The 23079-nt window shown below is 36.4% G+C and overlaps 1 protein-coding gene across 5 annotated transcripts in view; it reads left to right on the forward strand.

The window, feature by feature from the left end:
- RAD17 (RAD17 checkpoint clamp loader component) overlaps nucleotides 1–23079 on the forward strand; it is a 70942-nt gene that overhangs the window by 40297 nt on the left and 7566 nt on the right. For all 5 annotated transcript variants that reach the window (XM_037801111.1, XM_037801113.1, XM_037801112.1 and 2 more), the window contains 6 exons: nucleotides 1477–1588; nucleotides 6212–6397; nucleotides 7309–7394; nucleotides 7512–7658; nucleotides 8892–9041; nucleotides 10547–10667. In XM_037801111.1, coding sequence (XP_037657039.1) covers nucleotides 1477–1588; nucleotides 6212–6397; nucleotides 7309–7394; nucleotides 7512–7658; nucleotides 8892–9041; nucleotides 10547–10667 — 802 coding nt within the window. The remainder of the gene's footprint in view (nucleotides 1–1476; nucleotides 1589–6211; nucleotides 6398–7308; nucleotides 7395–7511; nucleotides 7659–8891; nucleotides 9042–10546; nucleotides 10668–23079) is intronic.

Here is a 23079-nt window from a genome sequence, read left to right on the forward strand (position 1 = left end):
AAATAATCATTAAATAATCATCACAATACTGATAATAGAAATGATGTATTTAGACCTTATTATGTGTCAGGCACAAGATTGGTATATTATCTCCTTTTTAGAGGTAAGGAAACAACTGTGGGGAGGGAATAGTTATTATCTCTGACAGTATGTTGGATTTAGGGAGACTAACAGGGCAATAATTTTTTCATAAAGAACTTTTGAAATATCTTTGGTAAATAAAATTAAAATAAATGTATATTTGAGGGTTGCAGTAAAATACTATTTTTCTATTATCAGTTTTTACAAGATCTGAAAAGTACTTGCATTACCAAGTGATATATTATTTATTTATTTAAATTTACATACCTGTCTTTTAAAAATATACATCTATTTTATCTATCTTAAACATCTATATAAAGCTTAGACTTTAATATGAAGTTATGCAATCATGGCTTTTTAATACTCAACAGATACTAATATGTTGAAAAGCCCAGTGTAGGGAATTCCATGTAAATTTCAAAGATTTGTCAGATTACTTTGTGTTTTTAAATTTGACAGATTTTTTTGTGTTTATTTATTATTATTTTCAACTGCAAATTTTATTGAGCTATATTCACATACCATATAATCCTTCCAAAGTTTGCCGTCAGTGTCTCACAGTATCATCACCTTGTGCAATCATCACATTAATTTTTAGACCACTTTCATTACTCCAAAAAGAAAAGTAACAAATAGACATAAAAGAAGAAAACCCAAAAACACTCCATACACCTTATCTGCCACTATTATTGACCCCTAGTATTGGTGTGGTGCATTTGTTAGTGTTGATGAAAGAATATTAAGCCATTACTATTAACTATAGTCCATAGCTTGCAGTAGGTACTTTTTACCCATATACTTTTTCCCCACCATATTATTAACTTGGTGCAAGTGTCATAAATGTGTACTAGTTCATGAAAGAACTTAAGTAATATTTGTAGTGTTAATCATAACCATTGTCCACCACAAGGTTCACTGTGTCATACAATCCCACGTTTTAACCTCTGGCTTTCCTTTTGGTGGCATACATGACTCTAAACAACCCCTTTCAACCAAATTCACCTATAATTCAGCACTATTGTAATTCTAATAATGATCTGCCCTCACCTCTGTCCATTTCTTAACATTTAAGTTCAGCCTCTTTATTTTGTGTATTTAATTTTATCACATTATTTTGTGTTTTGAGGTGTGTGTGTATGTATTGTATGTATGTAAATGTTTGTGTATATGTGGGGAGGGGGAAAAAGAGGGGAAAAAAAAAACATTAAAATGTGACCTGGTCAAAGTAAAAAAAACGGTATTTTATATTGTTAATTTTACCTTAACTTTTAAGGCATTGATGCTTATATCCCTCATAGGGAGACTGATGTTTAACATGGAGGCTTTTTATCATTCAAATTTGAAAGATTCTAACTTAGTTCCATGGTTCTTTAAATTTTAATTTTCTCATTTTAGAATGGAAGAAAAATTATTGTCCCTGCTAAAGCTTCTCTAGAGTTGCTCTGTCAAGGATGTTCTGGTGATATCAGAAGTGCAATAAACAGCCTCCAGTTTTCTTCTTTAAAAGGTAACTATGGAAGGTACATTCATATAGCCCTATGTAGGTTATTAACTTTCTCTTGGCTATTTATAAAATGAAATCAAACTAAAAATACTTCAACTTATAATTGATATATTCTTATCTCCAGTTTTGTTTTTTGTTTTGTTTTGTTTTGTTTTTTTAAATTGAGAGACTAGACCTGCTTATAATTGTGCCTAAGAGCCTCCTCCCGAATACCTCTTTGTTGCTCAGATATGGCCCTCTCTCTCTAGCTAAGCCAATTTGGCAGGTGAAATCATTGCCCTCCCTGCTGCGTGGGATCTGACACCCAGGGGAGTGAATCTCCCTGGCAACGTGGAATATGACTCCCAGGGAGGAATGTAGACCCGGCATCGTGGGATGGAGAACATCTTCTTGACCAAAAGGGGGATGTAAAAGGAAATGAAATAGTCTTCAGGGGCAGAGAGATTCCAAAAGGAGCCGAGAGGTCACTCTGGTGGGCACTCTTAGGCACAATATAGACAACCCTTTTTAGGTTCTAATGAATTGGGGTAGCTGGTGTTAGATACTTGAAACTATCAAACTACAACCCAGAACTCTTGAATCTTGAAGACAATTGTATAAAAATGTAGCTTATATGGGGTGACAATGTGATTGGGAAAGCCATATGGACCACACTCCCCTTTGTCCAGTGTATGGATGAATGAGTAGAAAAATGGGGGCAAAAAAAAAAAAAAAAAGCACCCAGTGTTCTTTTTTACTTTAATTGTTCTTTTTCACTTTAATTTTTATTCTTATTATTTTTATGTGTGTGGTAATGAAAATGTTCAAAAATTAATTTTGGTGGTGAATGTACAACTGTATAATGGTACTGTGAACAATTGAATGTACGCTTTGTATGACTGCATGGTATGTGCATATATCTCAATAAAAAGGAATTTTTAAAAATTGAGATAGTGGCTTAAGATTTTGTATATAGGCATGCATACATACCCCTATGAATATATCATCGTATATGTCCTTATCTCTGAGACAAAATCTAATTCACTTGCAAGGTTTGCTATTTTACTTTTCAAAGTTTATTTGGAGTGAGACTTCCTGGTGAAAATCTTGCCTCTGCCGTTTACCAGTTGTATAGTCCTGTGCTAGTGACTTAATCTTTCTGTGCCTCTTTTCTTTTTTTTTTTTTTTTTTTTTTTTAATCTTCATTTTATTGAGATATATTCACATACCACGCAGTCATACAAAACAAATCGTACTTTCGATTGTTTACAGTACCATTACATAGTGGTACATTCATCACCCAAATCAATCCCTGGCACCTTCATTAGCACACACACAAAAATAACAAGAATAATAATTAGAGTGAAAAAGAGCAATTGAAGTAAAAAAGAACACTGGGTACCTTTGTCTGTTTGTTTCCTTCCCCTATTTTTCTACTCATCCATCCATAAACTAGACAAAGTGGAGTGTGGTCCTTATGGCTTTCCCAATCCCCTTGTCACCCCTCATAAGCTACATTTTTATACAACTGTCTTCGAGATTCATGGGTTCTGGGTTGTAGTTTGATAGTTTCAGGTATCCACCACCAGCTACCCCAATTCTTTAGAACCTAAAAAGGGTTGTCTAAAGTGTGCATAAGAGTGCCCACCAGAGTGACCTCTCGGCTCCTTTTGGAATCTCTCTGCCACTGAAGCTTATTTCATTTCCTTTCACATCCCCCTTTTGGTCAAGAAGATGTTCTCCGTCCCACGATGCCAGGTCTACATTCCTCCCCGGGAGTCGTATTCCACGTTGCCAGGGAGATTCACTCCCCTGGGTGTCTGATCCCACGTAGGGGGGAGGGCAGTGATTTCACCTTTCAAGTTGGCTTAGCTAGAGAGACAGGGCCACATCTGAGCAACAAAGAGGCATTCGGGAGGAGGCTCTTAGGCACAACCATAGGGAGGCCTAGCCTCTCCTTTGCAGCAACCGTCTTCCCAAGGGTAAAACCTGTGGTAGAGGGCTCAGCCCATCAAACCACCAGTCCCCTATGTCTGTGGTCATGTTAGCAACCATGGAGGTGGGGTAGGCGAATACCCCTGCATTCTCCACAGGCTCCTCAAGGGTCTATGCCTCTGTTTTCTTACCTTTTATATGAGAACCTAAATCATAGATAGGCTTGTGTAAAAGATTTAATAAGGTAGTACTTGTAAAGTGCTTATGACAGTTCTTGACACATTATTAAAGGCTCAATAAATATTATAACCAACTTCCTGTTAGTTTAATAGTATTGTGCTGAGGAAGGCTTAATATTTATTTAATAATTTATGATATGCTTAGGAAATTAATTTCTGCTTATTAAAATGTAAGAAGGGCTAATAGTCATGGGATTGTAAAAAAAAAGTAGTCCCCCATTGGCAGATTTACATTTTTACTTTAATGATCATAATTTACTAAACATAGCACTCATTAGAAGGCATTTAGCAAGCTAACAACTTGGAAACTGAGGAATTGACCTTAGAAAATTGAAAAAATATATATATATATTTTTGGAGCTCTCAGGATCCACCTGAAATCCTAGAGTTTCTGCCCATACATGTAACTTGCTCATTTAATTTGCATCTTGGTTTTTCAAAAAATAACTGTAGAGGAATAGCCAACCTAACAGAACTGAAACCAGAATTCTGCTTATTTGTGTGAAAACATGAATGTAAACAGTGCTTAGGTTCAGTTCTGGAATTACGGGTTAGGAAGGCTTAAGTGGGCCAGTTTGGGATCCTGACTGCCATTTATAACATTATTTCTCAGGCCTCAGGAATTTTTTTTTAATTCAGTTTTATTGAGATATATTCACATACCATATAGTCATTCATGGTATACAATCAACTGTTCGCAGTACTATCAAATACTTGTGCCTTCATCACCACAATCCATTTTTGAACATTTTCTTTACACCAGAAAGAATAAAAATAAGAATAAAAAACAAAAGTAAAAGAGAGCACCCAATCATCCCCTCCATGCCACCCCAATCTTCATTTAGTCCCTGTTCCTAGTTTTCTACTCATCTGTCCATACACTAGATAAAGGGAGGGTGATCCACAAGGTTTTCACCATCACACTGTCACCCCTTGTAAGCTACATAGTTACACAATCATCTTCAAAAGTCAGGGGCACTAGGTTGGAGTTTGATAGTTTCAGATATTTACTTCTAGCAATTCCAATTCACTGAGACCTAAAAAGGAATATCTATACAGTATATAAGAATGCCCACCAGAGTGACCTCTTGACTCCATTTGAGATCTCTCAGCCACTGGAACTTTATTTTGTTTCATTTCACTTCCCCCTTTTGGTCAAAAAGATGTTCTCAATCCAAGAGATTCATCTCCAGGAGTCATATCCTGCGTTGCCAGGAAGATTTACACCCCTGGGAGTCAAGTCCCATGTAGGGGGGAGGGCAGTGAGTTCATCTGCCCAGTAGGGTTCAGAAATTTTAAAGAGAAGAAAATAATAATTATTGAGTTGGCTAGGAGCCTTATTAGTATTTTACATTTTTTCATTTAGTTTTCAGACCAGCCTAATGAGATAAATAATACTAGTATTCAGCTTTGGCTCCTGCTTTCTTTTTGCTTTTCCAGGTAATTCCTGTAAATTATGCATTCTAAGTTTTAAATAATAGACTTGCTATGAAATTTGAGCATGAGCATATTCATAAATTTGAGATTGTCCAAACCAATAGAGAGGTAATAATAGCATAATTGTTAAGCATGGATTCCAGAGTAAAACTGTCTGCTTTCAAATCACTTGCCAGCTGATGACCTTGAACCCGTTATTTAGCCTTTTTGTATCTCATTTCTTTTCGTCTGTAATATTATTCTTCCCCGTAGCTTTGTTGTGAAGGTTAAATTATAGTTAATGTGCACATGTTACTGTAAGGAACCAAAGTGATATGACTACATTTGAAATCTGTCATAAGATAGTACTTTCTTTTTTTTTTACATGATAAAATCTTTTTTTATTTTCTTGCATAAGATGTGTGTGTGCCACTTCAGGGTCACGCATTCTGTGTTCTCCCAGGACATGAAAGCTGAAGTCTTTTTAACAAATAGAAATGGCGAATTTTCTTGTCTCTGCAGTAAAGGGCCATAGAAAAGTTTATGGGCTTGTGCGTGGCTTTTATGAATGGGACTTGAAAACACCTGCTTCCCTTTCCCTGAGGCTGTTGTGGAGAATAATCTCTTTTCTCCTTCTATTTATGTTCTGAATCCTTGCACAAAGCTATTAATTTATAACTGCTGATTTGACTGAACATATAAACTCCATCTTAAAGCATTTCAGATTCTTTTTGGCAACCACAGAAAGTTTCCCTGTTCCTAAGAGGAATGTTCAGTTTACTTTCTTCTTTAATTAGATGGGATGGTGGTTTTAACCCTACCAAAGAGGTAACTTTTAAGCAAAAGAAAGATCCAGATGGAAGATAGTACTTTTAAATGATGTTTTAGTGTTAGTAACCCAGAGGTCTCTGACTTAGTTCATATATTTTATAATTGTTTATTAGAAAAATATATTTTAATTAGAATATTTAGTTTAACTATATCTGAAATGATCTTAGTTTTAATTTCATATTTCAATTTTGTGTTAAATATTGTCATTTGGGTGAATGTTATTTAGGAGTGAACAATTTATGGCCGAGGAAAAAAGGAGAGTCTTCATTAAAATCAGATGCTGCTCTGTCAAAATCAAAACAAAGAAAAAAACCTAATAGGATTTCTGAAAATCAAGAGATCCAAGCTATTGGCGGCAAAGATGTTTCTCTCTTCCTCTTCAGAGCTTTGGGGAAAATACTGTATTGCAAAAGTAAGAAAACTTTATACTTTTTTTTATCTGTTGGATATTATTCTTAAAACTGAAATAAAAATGCCACATTTTTAAAAATGACATGTATTTGGTTTTGTATAGACAAATTGCTGACTAGCTTAAGGTTTCTTAGCTTCCTCTGTACTCTTCACTAGTTTGCTTTCTCCCAAACGGATGTATTCATTGCCCTCTTGGGTCTTCTTTGATACCTGCTCTCCCTCAGCCCTTCTACCCCTGTTGTCCATCTCTAAACTCCCAAATCGTCCCTCCTTTCAATAAAATTCCATACTCCTGTTCTTTTTATAGAAATACCAGTTTTTAGTCTTATGATCCTGGAGGGAGAAAATCGGGGTATATAAATGGAAATCTTCCTGCTGCCTAAGGAGAATGAAATGGGATCACTTAGGTGGCAATGAACACATGCTCTGTTCCTGGATCCTCCTACCTCTGAACCTCATTGTCCATTTCCACCTGATTCTTGTCTTGGACGCTTTCTTTTATAACATTTTGCATTAGGAAATAGCATCCCATTCTTTCATACAGAGAGCAGCTTCTTTCTACTTAGTAAATAAAATTGAAAATCTATATATTGAGATGAGATTAAAAGGGAGAAAGCAACCCAGAGCTGGAAAGGTGAAATGGTTAGTGCTTTGAGAAGTGGAATATTTTAGTCTAGAAATGCTGTAATACAGGCACCAACATCATCCTAAATGGAGTTCTTACTAATAATGATAGAATAGGCAACTCACATAAACTTCCAGTTATTTTGTTGTTTTTGTTTTTTTTTTATTTTTAACAGCTTGCTCAGTATATTTGGCTATGTGCCTAAAATGTTGAAAATCTTCAAGTGAGAAGTGCTATGCAATTATGAAGATGGTGTTATCTTTAATAATTACAGAATTTTTTTATAGGAGCATCTTTAACAGAATTAGACTCCCCTCGCTTGCCTCCTCATTTATCAGAGTATGAACGTGATACATTACTTGTTCAACCCGAGGTAAAGTCTTTAATGGCATTTTAGTGCTGTTTAGAAAATGTGTGTTTTTTATATTATTTGCCTATTTATTTGACCACTGCATTTTTACCAAAATAATATATATATTTCTTTTTATAGGAAGTAGTAGAAATGTCACACATGCCTGGAGATTTATTTAATTTATATCTTCACCAAAACTACATAGATTTCTTCATGGATATAGATGATCTCGTTAGAGCCAGTGAATTTCTGAGTTTTGCAGATATCTTCAATGGTGACTGGAATGTAAGACCTTTTCACTTAAATGTTTTTATTTTTGGGTATTTCCTCAGAATTAAGAAAAGAAAGTTTACTTTTAATCCTCAATTATTTGACATTATTTATAAAACTCTTTGTAATAGCTATGATAAAATTAATTCATTCAACCCAGTGTTAGTAATGAAGCTTCAGTAGTTAATGTGGTTTTTCTTAGGATATATAGCAGTAATTATTTTTTAAGTTATTTTCTGATTATAAAAATAATAAATACTTGTAGAAATTTGACCCATTGAGAAGTGGATAGAAGCGGAAAAGCTGTGCATCTTAGTAACTAGTCATATTTGAAATTATTTGCTATAAAATTTGTGTTCTTCTTAACATTTTAACACTGCCCTCTCCAATATCGTGGTTACTAGCCACATGGCTAATTACATTTGAATTAATTAAAATTAAATAATGTTAAAAATTCAGTTCTTCATTAGCCATATTTCCAGTACTCGATAGCCAGATAGCTGCTGTCCAGATACAGAACATTTCCATTATTGCAGAATGTTCTTTTGGACAGTGTTCTTTTCAAGTTATATATGTTGAAATAGCATTAATAACTAAAGTTAGGAAAGGTTTACAAAAAATATTTATGATATTATTTCTGTGTTATATTTAGATTCATTACTCAGTGGTTGCATTTCTTTAAATTTCCTTTTATATTTTGAATATTTCTAACCTACAGAAAAGTTTAAAGAACAGTACTTTTATATCTGTATACCCTTCAGCTTTGTTCATCAGTTTTTCACATTTTGCCACATTTCCTTAATCTCTCTGTATGTATTTATAAATTTGGCCAAACAATTGGAAGGTACAAGAGATGTTTGCAATTATTAAGAGCATTGTTTGCATGCATAAGAGCCGTGTTCTATTACAACAACAATAGCATTATCACACCTAAGGAAATTAACATTAACTCACTAACACACTTACTGTCCTTATTCAGATTTCCCTAGTTGCCTCAAAAATGTATTTTAAAATTGTTTCCTCTGTCCCCAACCAAGATTCAGTCAGTGTTTATACATTTCACTTGGTTATGTCTCAGTTGAGTTTGATCAAAATAATTTTATAGGACTATTATTTTTAGGTCTGTGGTGATGTTGAAAAAATGAACATATAATAACTAAATATGGTTAGTGGGGTTTTTTGGTATCAGTATCAATAGTACAGTTTTATAAAACACTTATTTTCTTTGTTTCACATCTTATTTGTTAGACACGCTCTTTACTCAAGGAGTATAGTACATCTATAGCTACAAGAGGTGTGATGCATTCCAACAAAGCTCGAGGATTTGCTCATTGTCAAGGAGGAGGATCGAGTTTTCGACCCTTGCATAAACCTCAGTGGTTTCTAATAAGCAAAAAGGTAAAAAGATAAATGATGTTTCATTCTTAGTAAGAAATATTGCTAAGTCCCTTAATTTTCTTATAATTATTAGAGTAAAACACTGAAAATTTGAAAGCACATACCCATTTTATTTATTAATTGGCTTTTATTGGAAGCAAAGTTGTAATTATTTTTTGGTTTTAATTAAAAATAAATTCTTGCTCTGTCTCTAACCATCTGGATAAGGTATTTTACCTAATTTGCTCTTAGTTTCCTTAACTATAAATATAGAGGGTTGTATTATATTATGTTTGAGGCCAAAAATTGGTGGCCCCCAAGCTGAATACAACACATGCAACTGATTTCTTTTTTTAATTCTTTGCCAATCTTTAAAAATTAGTAGAATAATTAAAACTCAAATGTGAATATCTGATTTCTGAATTTCTGGGATCTCCAGAAAAAAAATAGAAAGTGTGAGGCATCACTGGTCCCAGCTTGAGCCATGTAGCATCTGCCTACTTGAGACAGGTGTTAGGCTCCACTGTCCCCAACTGGTCCCCTTCACACATTCTTATTATCTGCCTGGCTCTGATACCATCTGAATTTGTGACCCCTGGAGTAAGTCATCTCTAAGATGTCTGACAGTTCTAAAATCATAGGGCTAAAAATGAAGAACTTATAATTAATTACCTAAGAAAATTTTCCCAGAGATTTCCTGGAGAATTTTATGACATTTAAGCAATTTATGTCTTTTATTAAATTGCTTTGCTCTTTGTGGCATATTTACCAATTTCGCACTATAGTTATTTATTATCTCTAAGACTATAAGCTCCTTGAAGGCAGGCTTCTCTCCCCTATCAGCCTAACATTGTACCTTGTGTTAAGTGAAGAAATATTTAATAGGTTAGAAATGAACGTTCTTTTCAAAGGATATAGAAAATTATGTTTAAGGCTCAAAATAGCTACAGTCAAATTTAGTGAACCACATAACTTGCCAGTAGAATAGAATGTAGTTTTTAGTGGAGCCCTTTTGAAAGAATTTATTTTATTGAGAAACACTATCCTCACACAATTTGTGATGTGTGTATGCTTATATTCCTTTGATTTTTAAGGTTGTTTTTCTCGTGCATAAAATCTCTAGAAAAAATTTTTACTGCTGTTAGGTCAACTGTGAGATAGATGTCTAGGTAAAAGGCTTTATTAGATAATGCTGGGACCGTTATGAAGGAGTACTTGGATAAACTTTAAAGTACATTTATATCCCCACCAATGCAAAGTGTTAATAATAGGTGATATGTGGGAATCCTGTATGTTATACATGATTGTTCTATAAACCTACAACTTCTCTAATTTAACAAAAAGGAGAAAAAATTTGACTGAAACTTATTCCATTTATTAATTAATAAAACTTATTTTTAAAAAATACAGTTACATTTGTAACCCTCTCAATTTGTGATATAATAAACTTTGTCTAGGAAAATATAACCATAGTTTTTCTTTTATTTTTCCTTTTATCTTCCATTTTTCATTGTTTTTCTGTACAGTATCGAGAGAATTGCCTGGCAGCAAAAGCACTTTTTTCTGACTTCTGCTTACCAGCTTTATGCCTCCAAACTCAGCTGTTGCCATACCTTGCTCTGCTAACTATTCCAATGAGAAATCAAGGTAATGACGTGGGTTTTTATTTCCTGAAGAAGTAGTATTTTGTATCAATATCTTTTTTTTAAATTTTATTTTGAAATAAATTCAAAGTTACAGGAACAGTTGCAAAAACACTACAAACCCCATGCACAGCATACCCTGACCCCCCTCTTCCGATACCCTGATTCATCAACTTTAACATGCTGTCACACTGCCATTTCTCTTTCCCTCCCTATCTATCATCCATCATCTATTGCTCTGTCTTCTGAACATATGAGAGCAAGCTGCACACATCCTTGAACAAACACTATAATTCGCATATACAATTCCCATGAACAAGAACATTCTTTGATGCAATCCCATTAAGCGCAGCTAAGAAATTGAAGAAATTCAACATTGATACAAAGCTTACATTCTATATTTCCTTTTTTTTTTCCCTTATGTCCCGACTGTTTCCCTTTGAGCCTCCTGTCCTCCATCCTCAGATCCCATCCAGGATCATCCTTGGCATTCAATTGTCATCTATTTAGACTGTCTTTTTTTTTTTTTTTTTTCAATTGTGGAAACATATATACAGCCTAAATCTTCCCATTCCACCCCCTCCCTAGCATTCCATTAGTGGGATTAATCACGTTTAGAATGTTATAATGCTATCACCTTCCCACCATCCATTACTAGAAATTTCCCTCACCTCAAACAGCAACCCTACACTCATTTCTTAACTCCCCATTGCCCCTTCCCCCACTTCTCATAACCCATACCCTACTTTTCATCTCTGTGGTCATATTTTCTGATAATTTCTTTGTGTTTACTGTGGGGCTTAAATTTAACCTCTTAAATCTGTAACAATCTTGGTTTTCTTTGATACCAACTTAACTTCAATAGGACCCGTAAACTATGTTCCTGTACTCCTCCATTCCCCCACCTTTTTATAGTTCTTGTCAAAAATTACATATTTTACGTTGAGTTCAAACCACTCATTTGTCATTAGAGTTTGTGTATTTTATATCATGAAGGAAGTAAATAGTGGAGTTACAATTCAAAAGTTATTCACTTCTATTTGTATTCCATTGTAGTCAGAGAATGTGCTTTGAATATATTCAATTGTTTTTTGTTTTTTTTTTTTTAATTTATTGAGACTTGTTTTATGTCCCAGCATATGGTCTATTCTGGAGAAAGATCCATGATCACTAGAGAAAAATGTGTGTCCTGGTGATTTGGGATGTAAGGTTCTATATATGTCTTAAAATTCTCTGTATCTCGCGCTCCTTTCTTTGTTTCTCTGTCAATAGGGCTCCCTTTAGTATCTGAAGTAGGGCAGGTCTTTTATTGGCAAACTCTCTCAGCATTTGTTTATCAGTGAAGAATTTAAGCTCTCCCTCAATTTTTTTTAATACTCATTTTATTGAGATATATTCACATACCACGCAGTCATACAAAACAAATCGTACATTTGATGTTCACAGTACCATTACATAGTTGTACATTCATCACCAGAATCAATCCCTGACACCTTCATTACCACAGACAAAAATAACAAGAATAATAATTAAAGTGAAAAAGAGCAATTAAAGTAAAAAAGAACACTGGGTGCCTTTGTCTGTTTGTTTGTTTGTTTGTTTCCTTCCCCTATTTTTCTACTCATCCATCCATAAACTAGACAAAGGGGAGTGTGGTCCTTATGGCTTTCCCAATCCCATTGTCACCCCTCATAAGCTACATTTTTATACAGTTGTCTTTAAGATTCATGGGTTGTAGATTGTAGTTTGATAGTTTCAGGTTATCTACCACCAGCTACCCCAATTCATTAGAACCTAAAAAGGGTTGTCTCTGTTGTGTGTAAGAGTGCCCACCAGAGTGACCTCTCGGCTCCTTTTGGAATCTTTCTGCCACTGAAGTTTATTTCATTTCCTTTCACATCCCCCTTTTGGTCAAGAAGATGTTCTCTATCCCACGATGCCGGGTCTACATTCCTCCCCGTTTACCTCAGTTTTGAAGGAGAGTTTTGCTGGATAAAGTATTCTTGGTTGGAAATTTTTCTCTCTGAGAATTTTAAATATGTCATGCCACTGCCTTCTTGCCTGCATGGTGGCCACTGAGTAGTCACTACTTAGTCTTATGTTGTTTCCTTTGTATGTGGTGAATTGCTTTTCTCTTGCTGCTTTCAGAACTTGCTCCTTCTCTTCAGTATTTGACAGTCTGATCAGAATATGTCTTGGAGTGGGTTTATTTGGATTTGTGCTATTTGGAGTTTGCTGGGCATTTGTGCTTTGTGTATTTATATTATGTAGAAGGTTTGGGAAGTTTTTCCCAACAATTTCTTTGAATACTCTTTCTAGACCTTTACCCTTCTCTTCCCCTTCTGGGACACCAATGAGTCTTAAATCTGGACTTTTAATTTTATCTATCATATCCCTGAGATCCTTTTCGATTTTTTTTTATGTTTTTCTCCATTCTTTCTTTTGTTCTTTCATTTTCTGTTCTGTGGTCTTCTAGGACGCTGAGTTGTTGTTCAACTTCCTCTAATCTTGTAATATGAGTATCCAGAGTCTTTTTAATTTGGCGAACAGTTTCTTTTATTTCCATAAGATCTTCTATTTTTTTATTTACTCTTGCAATGTCTTCTTTATGCTCTTCTAGGATCTTCTTTATGTCCCTTATATCCTGTGCCATGTTCTTCTTCATATCCTTTATATCCTGTGCCATGCTCTCATTCTTTGACTGTAGTCCTTTGATTAATTGTGCCAAGTGCTGTGTCTCTTCTGATTGTTTGATTTGGGTGTTTGGGATTGGGTTCTCCATATCGTCTGGTTTTAGCAAATGCTTTAAGATTTTCTGTTGTTTTTGGCCTCTTGGCATTTGCTTTGCTTGATAGCTGTGATCTTCCAGGACCTCTGCTGAGGGAAGGCTGTGCTATGTCACAAGTGCGCACCTTCCCTCAGTGGAAGCCCCGGACCGCCAAACCGTGCAGGGGCACTCGCAGCCTGATGCAAAAATGGCTGAATGGGGTGTCTCAACCCCGCCGCCTTTCGCACAGCTCCGCCTTCCCAGCTCCGGGACAATTAGCTGTGGTTGCACCCAAGGCCACTGTCCACGGCCGATATTATGGCATGTGCGGGGTGCCGTGGGATACTCTCCCCGTCAGACTGGGTTTCCTGGCGTGGCTGTGGGCTGTGGGTACGGCCCTGGGCAGGAGTGTCGCCAGCACGCTGGGAAGCCAGCTGCAAGGGGTGCGGTTTCTTTCTCCTTTTGGCTCTCCCCTCTGTCCTCTGTCCCCGGGACAATCAGCAGGTGTGGGAAGGGCTGTCCTCCACGCCAGACACCGAGGCATTGGCTACAGCTGCTCCTGCAGTGCTTCACTGCGCGTTTCTCACTGCCGTATCTGCAACCACTCCTGGGTTTTTTTGTTTTTTTTTTTTTTTTTTAGAGAACTAGTCTGTCTCCAAACGCCAACTTGCAGTTTCCCCACACTGCAGCATGGCTGCGGGACTTCAGCTGGCTTACTCACTCGTTTCAGAATGCAGACTCCCAGTTTCACCAAGTGCACAGTCCCTGTGGTTTTAGCAGACCTCGTCCAGCTGGTGCATCACTGGAAGTGGTATTCTGGGTCACTTTCTGGTTTTTAGCTAGTATTTCTCACGGAGGTGTTTTTTGCCGTATCACCTAGCCGCCATCTTAGGTTCTCCCTGTATCAGTATCTTTTTGCAGTCAACTCATGGTTATGTTATAATGAGACAAGTTTTTTCCCTTTATTTTTTATCCAGAATTAATACATGGTTTTGTTTAAAAAAAGAAAAAAAAAAAAACAAAAAACACAACAATACAGAAGTATATAAAGTAAATATTGAAAGTACCTTCCCTAAAACTGTAGGTAACTGCTTTTGACAGATTGATATAGATTCTTCTAGACTTTTTTCTGAGCATATACAAATCTTTTTTTTTTTTTTTTTTTTTTTTTTAAAAGAATGGGCTAAAAGCTCTAATTTGCTTATGGCACTTACCATGCCTAGTCCTCCATATTTTATAAATTAATGCCTAAGCAAAAATGCTAAATTGTATCCGAATCTAACTCATTTTTATTGATATTTCATTTCTTTCCAATATGACAATGTCAATAATAGTATATTTACATTGTCTTTCCAAGTTTTTATAATTATAAATAATGCTACAAAAAACATTATACCTATCGTGAGGCACACTTAAACTTACACAATTTATGGATCTTCTGAGATTTGCCTTTTCATGTACATTACTAATTTTTTCATCAGTTATTTCTCTTTCAGTTTGGGACCACATTTCATGTAGTGTTGATCTTCAAGGTAGAACAGAATTTGTGGAATATTCATAATATTAGTAATTTACCATTAACCAAATTTCTCAGAAATTTTAAAGCGATTTGCCATATGAGTGAGTAGAAAGGAGGATAGTAGAATAAATGTCTATTTTCATACAATAAGAGTTTCATTTATCATCTTGTGGATTTTGGGAGGAATGCTGCTTAAAAGGTTTTAAAATGTGCTTTTATAGGCAAAAGTGGGCAGTGGATTTAATTAATCTATGTGTCAAAATCCAGAGATTTTCTTATCCTTGCTATTTTTTGTTACAATTAACACTAGTTTAAGTTTTTATTTTGAAATGCTTTCATACTTAGGGAAAAGATGCAAGAATAGAACAAAAGAAGTTTTGTATACCCTTTACCAGCATTCTTCAGTGTTAAATTTTTACCATATTTCCATTATCATATTCTGGCACACTTGCTTTCTCTATACACACATACATAAAAATACATTGTTTTATGCTGAACCGTTTTTTGAGTAAATTGCAGGCATGATGCCCCATTATTCTTAAATACTTCCTTGTGTGTGTCTTGAAAACAAGGGCATTTGCTGACAAAAACACAATATATGCATGAAAATCAGGAAATTAACATTGATACAATAACACCATGTAATTTGTAGACCCCAGTCAAATTTTGCCAATTGTTCCAGTAATGTCCTTTGTAAAATAACAACAAAAGTGTTCCTTTTCCATCTTTGCTTTCTTGTCCAGGATTCAATGCAGGATCACATGATGAATTTATTTATTTAGTCGCCATGTCTCTTTAGTCTCCTTTGATCTGAAACAGTTCCTTAGTCTTTTGTTGTTTGTCCAGGAGATTTTTGAAAAGTTTTGAACAGTTACTATATAGACTGTCCTTCAATTTGGATTTGTCTCATTAGTCTTCATAATTGAATTCAGGGTAGGAGTTTTGGTAGAAATACCACAGAAGTGATGCTGTGTTCCCATTGCATCATATTGGGAGAATATGATGTCTCTTTATCCCATTACTGATTAAGTTAATGTTTATAATTTTGGTAAGGTGATGTCTCTGAGACTTTCTAATGTAAAGTTAATAAGAATTTTGTGAGGAGACAATTCAACACTATGTAAAGATCTTGTTTATCATTAAAATTTTACTCACTAGTTTTAGTTTCCATTGTTGATTGTTTCCTGAATCTATGATGGCTAGCAAATGGTAATTTTCTAATGTCATCATTCATTCTGTGTTTGTGGTGGTGAATTCTACTATAAGATACAGCTTTCCCTTCTCCCCTGTTTGTTTATTTGCTTCTTTGTTTATATAAGTAGGACTTCTGTTTTCCTATTTATTCAATTATAGTTCATTGTATTTTGGTCTCAGATTACCCCAGATTTGGCCAGTTGGTGCTTATTCCCCTCTTTCCACTCTGGAGCTTTTTGTTTTTTGTTTTTTGTTTTCTGTTTTTTTTTTAAAGTAATTTTATTGAAATATGTTTGCATACCATACAGTCATCCAAAGCGTATAACAGTTGTTCGGTTTCATCATATATTTGTGCTTTCAACACCACAATTTTTGAATTTTCCTTACTTCAAAAAATAAAAATGAAAATAAGAATAAAAATAAAAGAGAACACTCAAAACATCCCATACCCCACCTCTCCCCTCATTTACATTTTTAAAAATGTTTTAATTGAAATATATTCATATACCGTATAATCATCCGAAGTGTAAAACAGTTGTTTACAGTATCATCATATAGTTGTACATTCATCACCCCAATCAATTTTTTAACATTTTCATTACTCCAAAAAATAAAAATAATTATAAAAATAAAAGTAAAAAGAACACCCAAAACGTCCCATAACCCCCTCCTCCATATTATTCATGCACTTTTTGTCCCCTTTTTCTACTCATTTGTTACATACACTGGGTAAAGGGTGTGTGAGCCATAAGGTTTTCACAATCACACAGTCACACCATATAAGCTATATAGTTATATGATTGCCTTCAAGAATCAAGGATGCTGGATTGCCGTTCAACACTTCCAGATATTTCCTTCTAACTGTTTAATAAACAAAAAACTAAAAAAGGATATCTATATAAAGTATAAGAGTTACCTCTAGAATGACCTCTCGACTCCATTTGAAATCTCTCAGCCACTGAAACTTTGTTTTGTTTCAATTCTCTTCCCCCTTTTGGTCCAGAATACTTTCTCAGTCACACATTGCAGGGTCCAGGCTCATCCCTGGGAGTCACGTTCCACATTGCCAGGGAGATTTATACCCCTAGGAGTCATGTTCCATGTAGACGGGAAGGCAGTGAGTTTACCTGCCGAGTTGGCTTATAGAGAGACCACATCTGAGCAACAAAAGAGGCCCCCTGGGTGACTCTTAGGTAAAATTATGAGTAGGCTTAGCCTCTCCTTTGCAATAACAAGCTTCATAAGGGCAAGCTCCAAGATCGAGGGCTTGGTCTACTAAGCTGGTGGTCCCCAATGCTTGCAAGAATATCAGGAATTCCCCAACTGGGGAAGTTTAATATTTCCACATTTTTCCACAGTCCCTCAAGGGGGCTTTGCATATACTTTTTATTCTTTGCCCAAATTATTCTGAGTTGTATTGGGGCTTCATGCTAACCTGTACAAACCAACTCACTCCCTAGTCAAGTTTCCATGTAATTATGACATTTGAGTAAACTGACCGTACAAGTTAAGTTATATAGTGTGCCATATAAACATCTCTTCCTTTGGTCCCACACAGAAGCTAAAGTTTTAAAACACGGTTAATATCATCCTCTACCCTTTAGTCTGATCTACCCCAATCTCAACCAAGTCCATTTCGTTCATATCTCCAGTCAAAGTCTGATCTCCTTCACAGCCTCTTTAACAGTTGATTTATGGGTCCATGCCAACACTCACAGCTGCTGAACTCTGGCTCTGACTCCCAGGTGCCACACAGACATCTGAAGCTCCAGGGATCAACCATGTTACACACAAACAGCTCAGAATTTCAAACTTTAGAAATAACTATTACAACTCATGAATATATGTGACTGCTGTAAGAGCTTACAATCTAGGAGCCTTTACATAAGCCTTCCCCTTATAACCCATGCTCCCAGATTCAATTCTCAGAGTTTGTACATTATTATTAGTCCATATTAGTGAGGCATTATAATGTTTGTCTTTTCATTTCTGGCTAATTTCACTCAACCTACTGTCTTCATGGTCCATACCTCACAACTTCATTTCTTTTTGCTGCTCCCTCATGCAAAAACATTCTTATATTTGTACATTTAATCACACTCATTAACCACCCTAGGTTTTACTAAGCTATACAGTCCCAGTCTTTATCTTCTGTCTTTCCTTCTGGTGTCATACATTCCCCTAACTTTCTTCTTTCAACCATATTCACAGTCATCTTTTTTCAGTGTGCTTAAAATATTATGCTACCATCACATAGTATTGTGCTATCCATTTCTAGATCTACACAATCAATACTCTAGAACATTCTACACTCCTTCAGCATCAAATGCCCTATCTCTACCCTCTGTCTCCTGATATCTTCATTTCTACACTCTTCTCTAAACCTCTCTCTCCTATCTTTTCCTATATCTGTAGCACTCCTTTTAGTATTTTCTGTAGAAGAGGTCTCCTGTTCACGAATTCTTTCAGTTCCTATCTGTAAATATTTTAAACTCTCCCTCAGTTTTGAAGGACAGTTTTGCTGGATATAGGATTCTTGGTTGGCAGTTTTTCTCTTTCAGTATCGTGAATATGTCATACCACTGCATTCTTGCCTCCATGGTTTCTGCTAAGAGATCTGCGCTTAGTCTTATTAAGCTGTCCTTGTATGTAATGGATTACTTTTTTCTTGCTGCTTTCAGAATTCTCTGTCTTTCTGAAAATCTGATTAGTAAGTGTCTTAGAGTATGTCTGTTTGGATCAATTCTGTTTATGGTATGCTGTGATTCTTGGACCTGTAATTTTATGTCTTTTATAACAGTTGAGAAATTTTCATTGATTATTTCCTCTATTCTTTCTGCCACTTTTTCCTTCTCTTCTCCTTCTAGGACATCTGTAACATGTATATTTGTGCACTTCATGTTGTCCTTCAGTTCCCTGAGACCCTGCTCATATTTTTCCATTCTTTTCCCTGTCTGTTCCTTTGTGTGCAGGATTTCGTATGTCCTGTCCTGCAGCTCACTGATCCTTTCTTCTGCTTCTCCAAGTCTGCTGTTGTATGTCTCCATTGTGTTTTTTTGTCTCTTCTTTTGTGCCTTTCAGTCCCATAAGTTCTGCCATTTGTTTTTTCAAGCTTATGAATTCTTCCTTATGATCACCCAGTGTCTTCTTTATATCCTTCATCTCTTTTGTCACATACTTTTGTTTGAGCATCTATAATTAGTTGTTTCAACTACTGAATCTCAGTTGAAATGTTAGTTTCTTCCTTTGACTGGGTCTTATCTTCCCATTTCCTGATGTGGCTCATGATTTTTCTGCTGGTGTCTAGGCATTGTTTTTCTTGACGGGTTTATTCTGAGGTGGTTTTCTCTCTTTTGCCTGAGATTTTCTTGTTGGTTGACTTTGATCTTTTCTTTTTTCTCTCCCTGGACAGTTTTCAGATTTGCTCTGCCTCCCCATTCCCCCCAAAATCAGGTGTCCACCATGGCCTGCCACAGGGATGGGAGGTAAGCAGTGAGCACCCCAGCAAGTTTGCTGTGTGTGGTGATAGAAACCTGATGGCTTCCAGTGGTGCTTTATTTTCCACTGGCTGGCAAGACCTGAGTTTGTTTTGTGGCCCTGCTTTCACAGTTGGGTCTTCCCTATTTCTCAGCCAAAACAGGGCATGTAGACAAGCTCCTGTTCCTGTGCTCCTAAGAAAGGGTCTGAAGCATCTTTTAAAAAGCTTTCTCTTCCATTGCACTTTCTGGACTGTCCAGCAGATGATGCTGTTTGGTAACTTACTCGTCCTCAGAGGCTTCCTTGCCTCCGTGCACAGTATGTCTATGACCTAGCCAGGCTGAAACTGTGGGATTCCTGTGCCCTCACTTTGCTGGACAAAATCTGGCTCGATATGGGGCTCCACCTGTGGCAGAGTACTCCCTCATCTGATCTGCACTTCAGCTGTCTCCAAGGCAAGGAAACGGCTGCCAGCTGCTGCTTCCTTCAAGGGCGGGGGAAGGACTTTCAGACCCAGAGCTGGAAACTCTCTGTCCACGTTTTCTCACTCTCTTTATCCCTCACTCATCTGGGCCTTGAAATGTCCTCCCCTGTCCACCAGGTCTTCAAACAATGGGGGTATTTTTTCACTGCTGTGAGATTTTAAAATCTCTGTCCCTGGTGGGAGGGTTCTAGTCTACCATTTCTGTGCCTTTCCCACACGGAGACCAAGTGAGGATGGGGGAGACCTCCCGCTGGTCTGGACAGAAAATTCCTACTTGATATTTTTCTCTTTCTTCAATTTGGCATTTGCAGGGTCTTTGTCCAGTCTATATCCTCCTCCAGAGTTTCAAACAATTAAGAATTGTCCTTTTTTTTGTTGAATCTCTGGAGAGATGTTTTCAGTAGCGGTTTACATCTCCATGTTGATGACGTCACCTCTGGAGCTTGTTTTATTGTTGTTTGCTTATTTATTTCTTTAGTGACTTCAGCTAAACCATTTTGAGGAAGCCCATTTCCCCTTGCATGTGATGCCTTTGCTGTCATGCCTGAGAGGGCTCAGCCTTGGGCATGCACACAGGCACCTTGCAAAGAGTGGTTTTAGCAAGGCTTTCTTTAACTTTCTTTCCCTGATCTCTCTGTTAAGCTGTCTGCTTCATTTGGTATCACATCCACCTATTGGGCTTCACTAATTACCAGCCAATCACTGTATTATTTTCACCAGTGCCCTAGGGCATAAATTACTGTACAGTCTGATCCAATTAAATTCAGGCAGAGGTAGTTTTTGAAGTCAGTCTTTGAGGTATGTTCTGACTCTAGGAGACCTCTTCTTTACTATCTCTTTCCCTGGTTCTCTCTGATAAACTAGCTAGCCTATGGTTTAGCTTATTGCTGTTAGTTAAGAAGAACTCTTAATTTCAAGAATCCTCTTAGGCTTGATCCAACCTATACTCTAGTTCAAATAAAGTCAGTTCCTTTGGGGAAAATGTCATAGTTCTTTTATTATGGATTGCCTCTTCCCCTGAGCAAAATCCCTGAGCCACTATTCTGGGATGATGCTTGGCTGGGCAGAATCTTCTGATCATCTTGGCTTCCCTCTCCCGGCATTGACCCTCTGCCCTACAATTGAGCTGGGGTGAAAGTGACCACAGTTGCAGAGGCAGTTGGGCTCTGGGGTAGAGCCTCCATACTATATATTGGAAGCTGGGTAGAAGAAGGGAGCCTCCAAACTCTCAGCCACACTCACTGGGAGGGAGTCCTGTGTTCTTGGCTGTACCTAACTCAGGGTGAAGTTTCTGTCAAATGAGGTAGGGGATAGGAGAGGAAGAGAGTGGGTCATGGCTCAAATGCCAGACTCTCGCTGTTCTTACCAAGTTTTAGTGGATTTTCTTGACGAAATGTTTCTTCATTTGCTGTATGCTCTTAGAACAATTTCCAAAAATTCTAAATGGTTGGTTTTTTAAATATTTTTCACCAGTTTTATTGTTTCAATGGGGAGTTGGTACACAGAGCTCCTCACACTGCCATTCTGGAAATCTGCTATGTCACTTTAATGAAGTATGTTCTTCTGTAACTTCCTGTAAAAGGGTGTACACCAAAGGTGGAAAATGTTTCTATTGTATTCCCACATTTCATCAGTAGGTTCACTTGGTTTAAAATTTTAAAATTAACATAATTTCCCCCATTTTAAAGGCATTTCCTCCCTTACCTTCTGATATGCCAGTAAGACTGTTCAACACTATTAGCTACTCTGAGTCTATTTTTTCACTCTGAAAACTCTTATGGTCTTTTAATTCCCCAGTGTTCTAAAATTGAGCTAGAGTAAGCTTTGATGAAGATTGTTTCCTATATTGTGCTGAACAATGTATCCTTTAACTTCAGATTGTTTTTTCTTAGTTCTCAGTTCTGGACCTCTTAATATATTGGATGTTTGACCTCCAAAATTAATCTTTTGCTTATCTATTTTTTTAAACTTTATCAAAAAAATTTTAAAATACCATTTCAAACAAAACAAAGGAATAAAAAAATGTATATATCCTAAAATAACCACATTGCTTCCAATCTGCTCCTACCATACCCCAAGAAAATTAATGAACCATAGTCATTCCTGAGCATTCCCATGTCATTAAGATTACCCTTAATGTCTTCTCTGTTCTTAGTACATTATTGTTCCCTGTTCACTAATTGCTGTCTATCTCTAGGTCCCCTATATTCTACAATATAAGACACTTGATTTACATTTTTTACAGAGTTCACAGTGGTGGTATCATACAGTATCTCTCCTTTTGTATCTGACTTATTTCACTCAACATTATGTCCCCAAGGTTCATCCATGTTGCCATATACTTCACAACCTCGTTCTTTCTCATTGATGCATAGTATTCCATCATATGTATGTACCACAGTTTATCCACTCATCTGATGTAGGACATTTAGATTGCTTCCATCTGTTGGCAATTGTGAACAATGCTGCTATGAACATTGGTGTGCAAATATCTGTTCGTGTCACTGCTTTCAGGTCCTATGGGTAAATACTGAGAAGTGAAGTTGCTGGATCGTAGGGTAACTCAATACCTAGTTTTCTGATGAACTGCCAAACTGTCTTCCAGAGCAGCTGAACCATTATACAGTCCCACCAGCAATGAATAAGAGTTCCAATTTCTCCACATCCTCTCCAGCATTTGTAGTTTCATGTTTGCTTAATGACAGCCATTCTTACCAGTTTGAGATGATACCTCATTATGGTCTTGATTTGCAGCTCCCTAATAATTAGCAAAAATGAACATTTTTTCACGTGTTTTTTTAGCCATTTGTATTTCCTCTTTGGAGAAATGTCTTTTCATATCTTTTGCCTATTTTATAATTAGGCTGTTTGTACTAATGCCATTGAATTATAAGATTTCTTTATATATACAAGATATCTGTCTCTAATCAGATAGTTTCCAAATATTTTCTCCCATTGAATTGGCTATCTCTTTA

Source organism: Choloepus didactylus, chromosome 13 (genome assembly GCF_015220235.1).
Source record: "Choloepus didactylus isolate mChoDid1 chromosome 13, mChoDid1.pri, whole genome shotgun sequence".
In the NCBI taxonomy this organism is placed as follows: domain Eukaryota; kingdom Metazoa; phylum Chordata; class Mammalia; order Pilosa; family Megalonychidae; genus Choloepus; species Choloepus didactylus.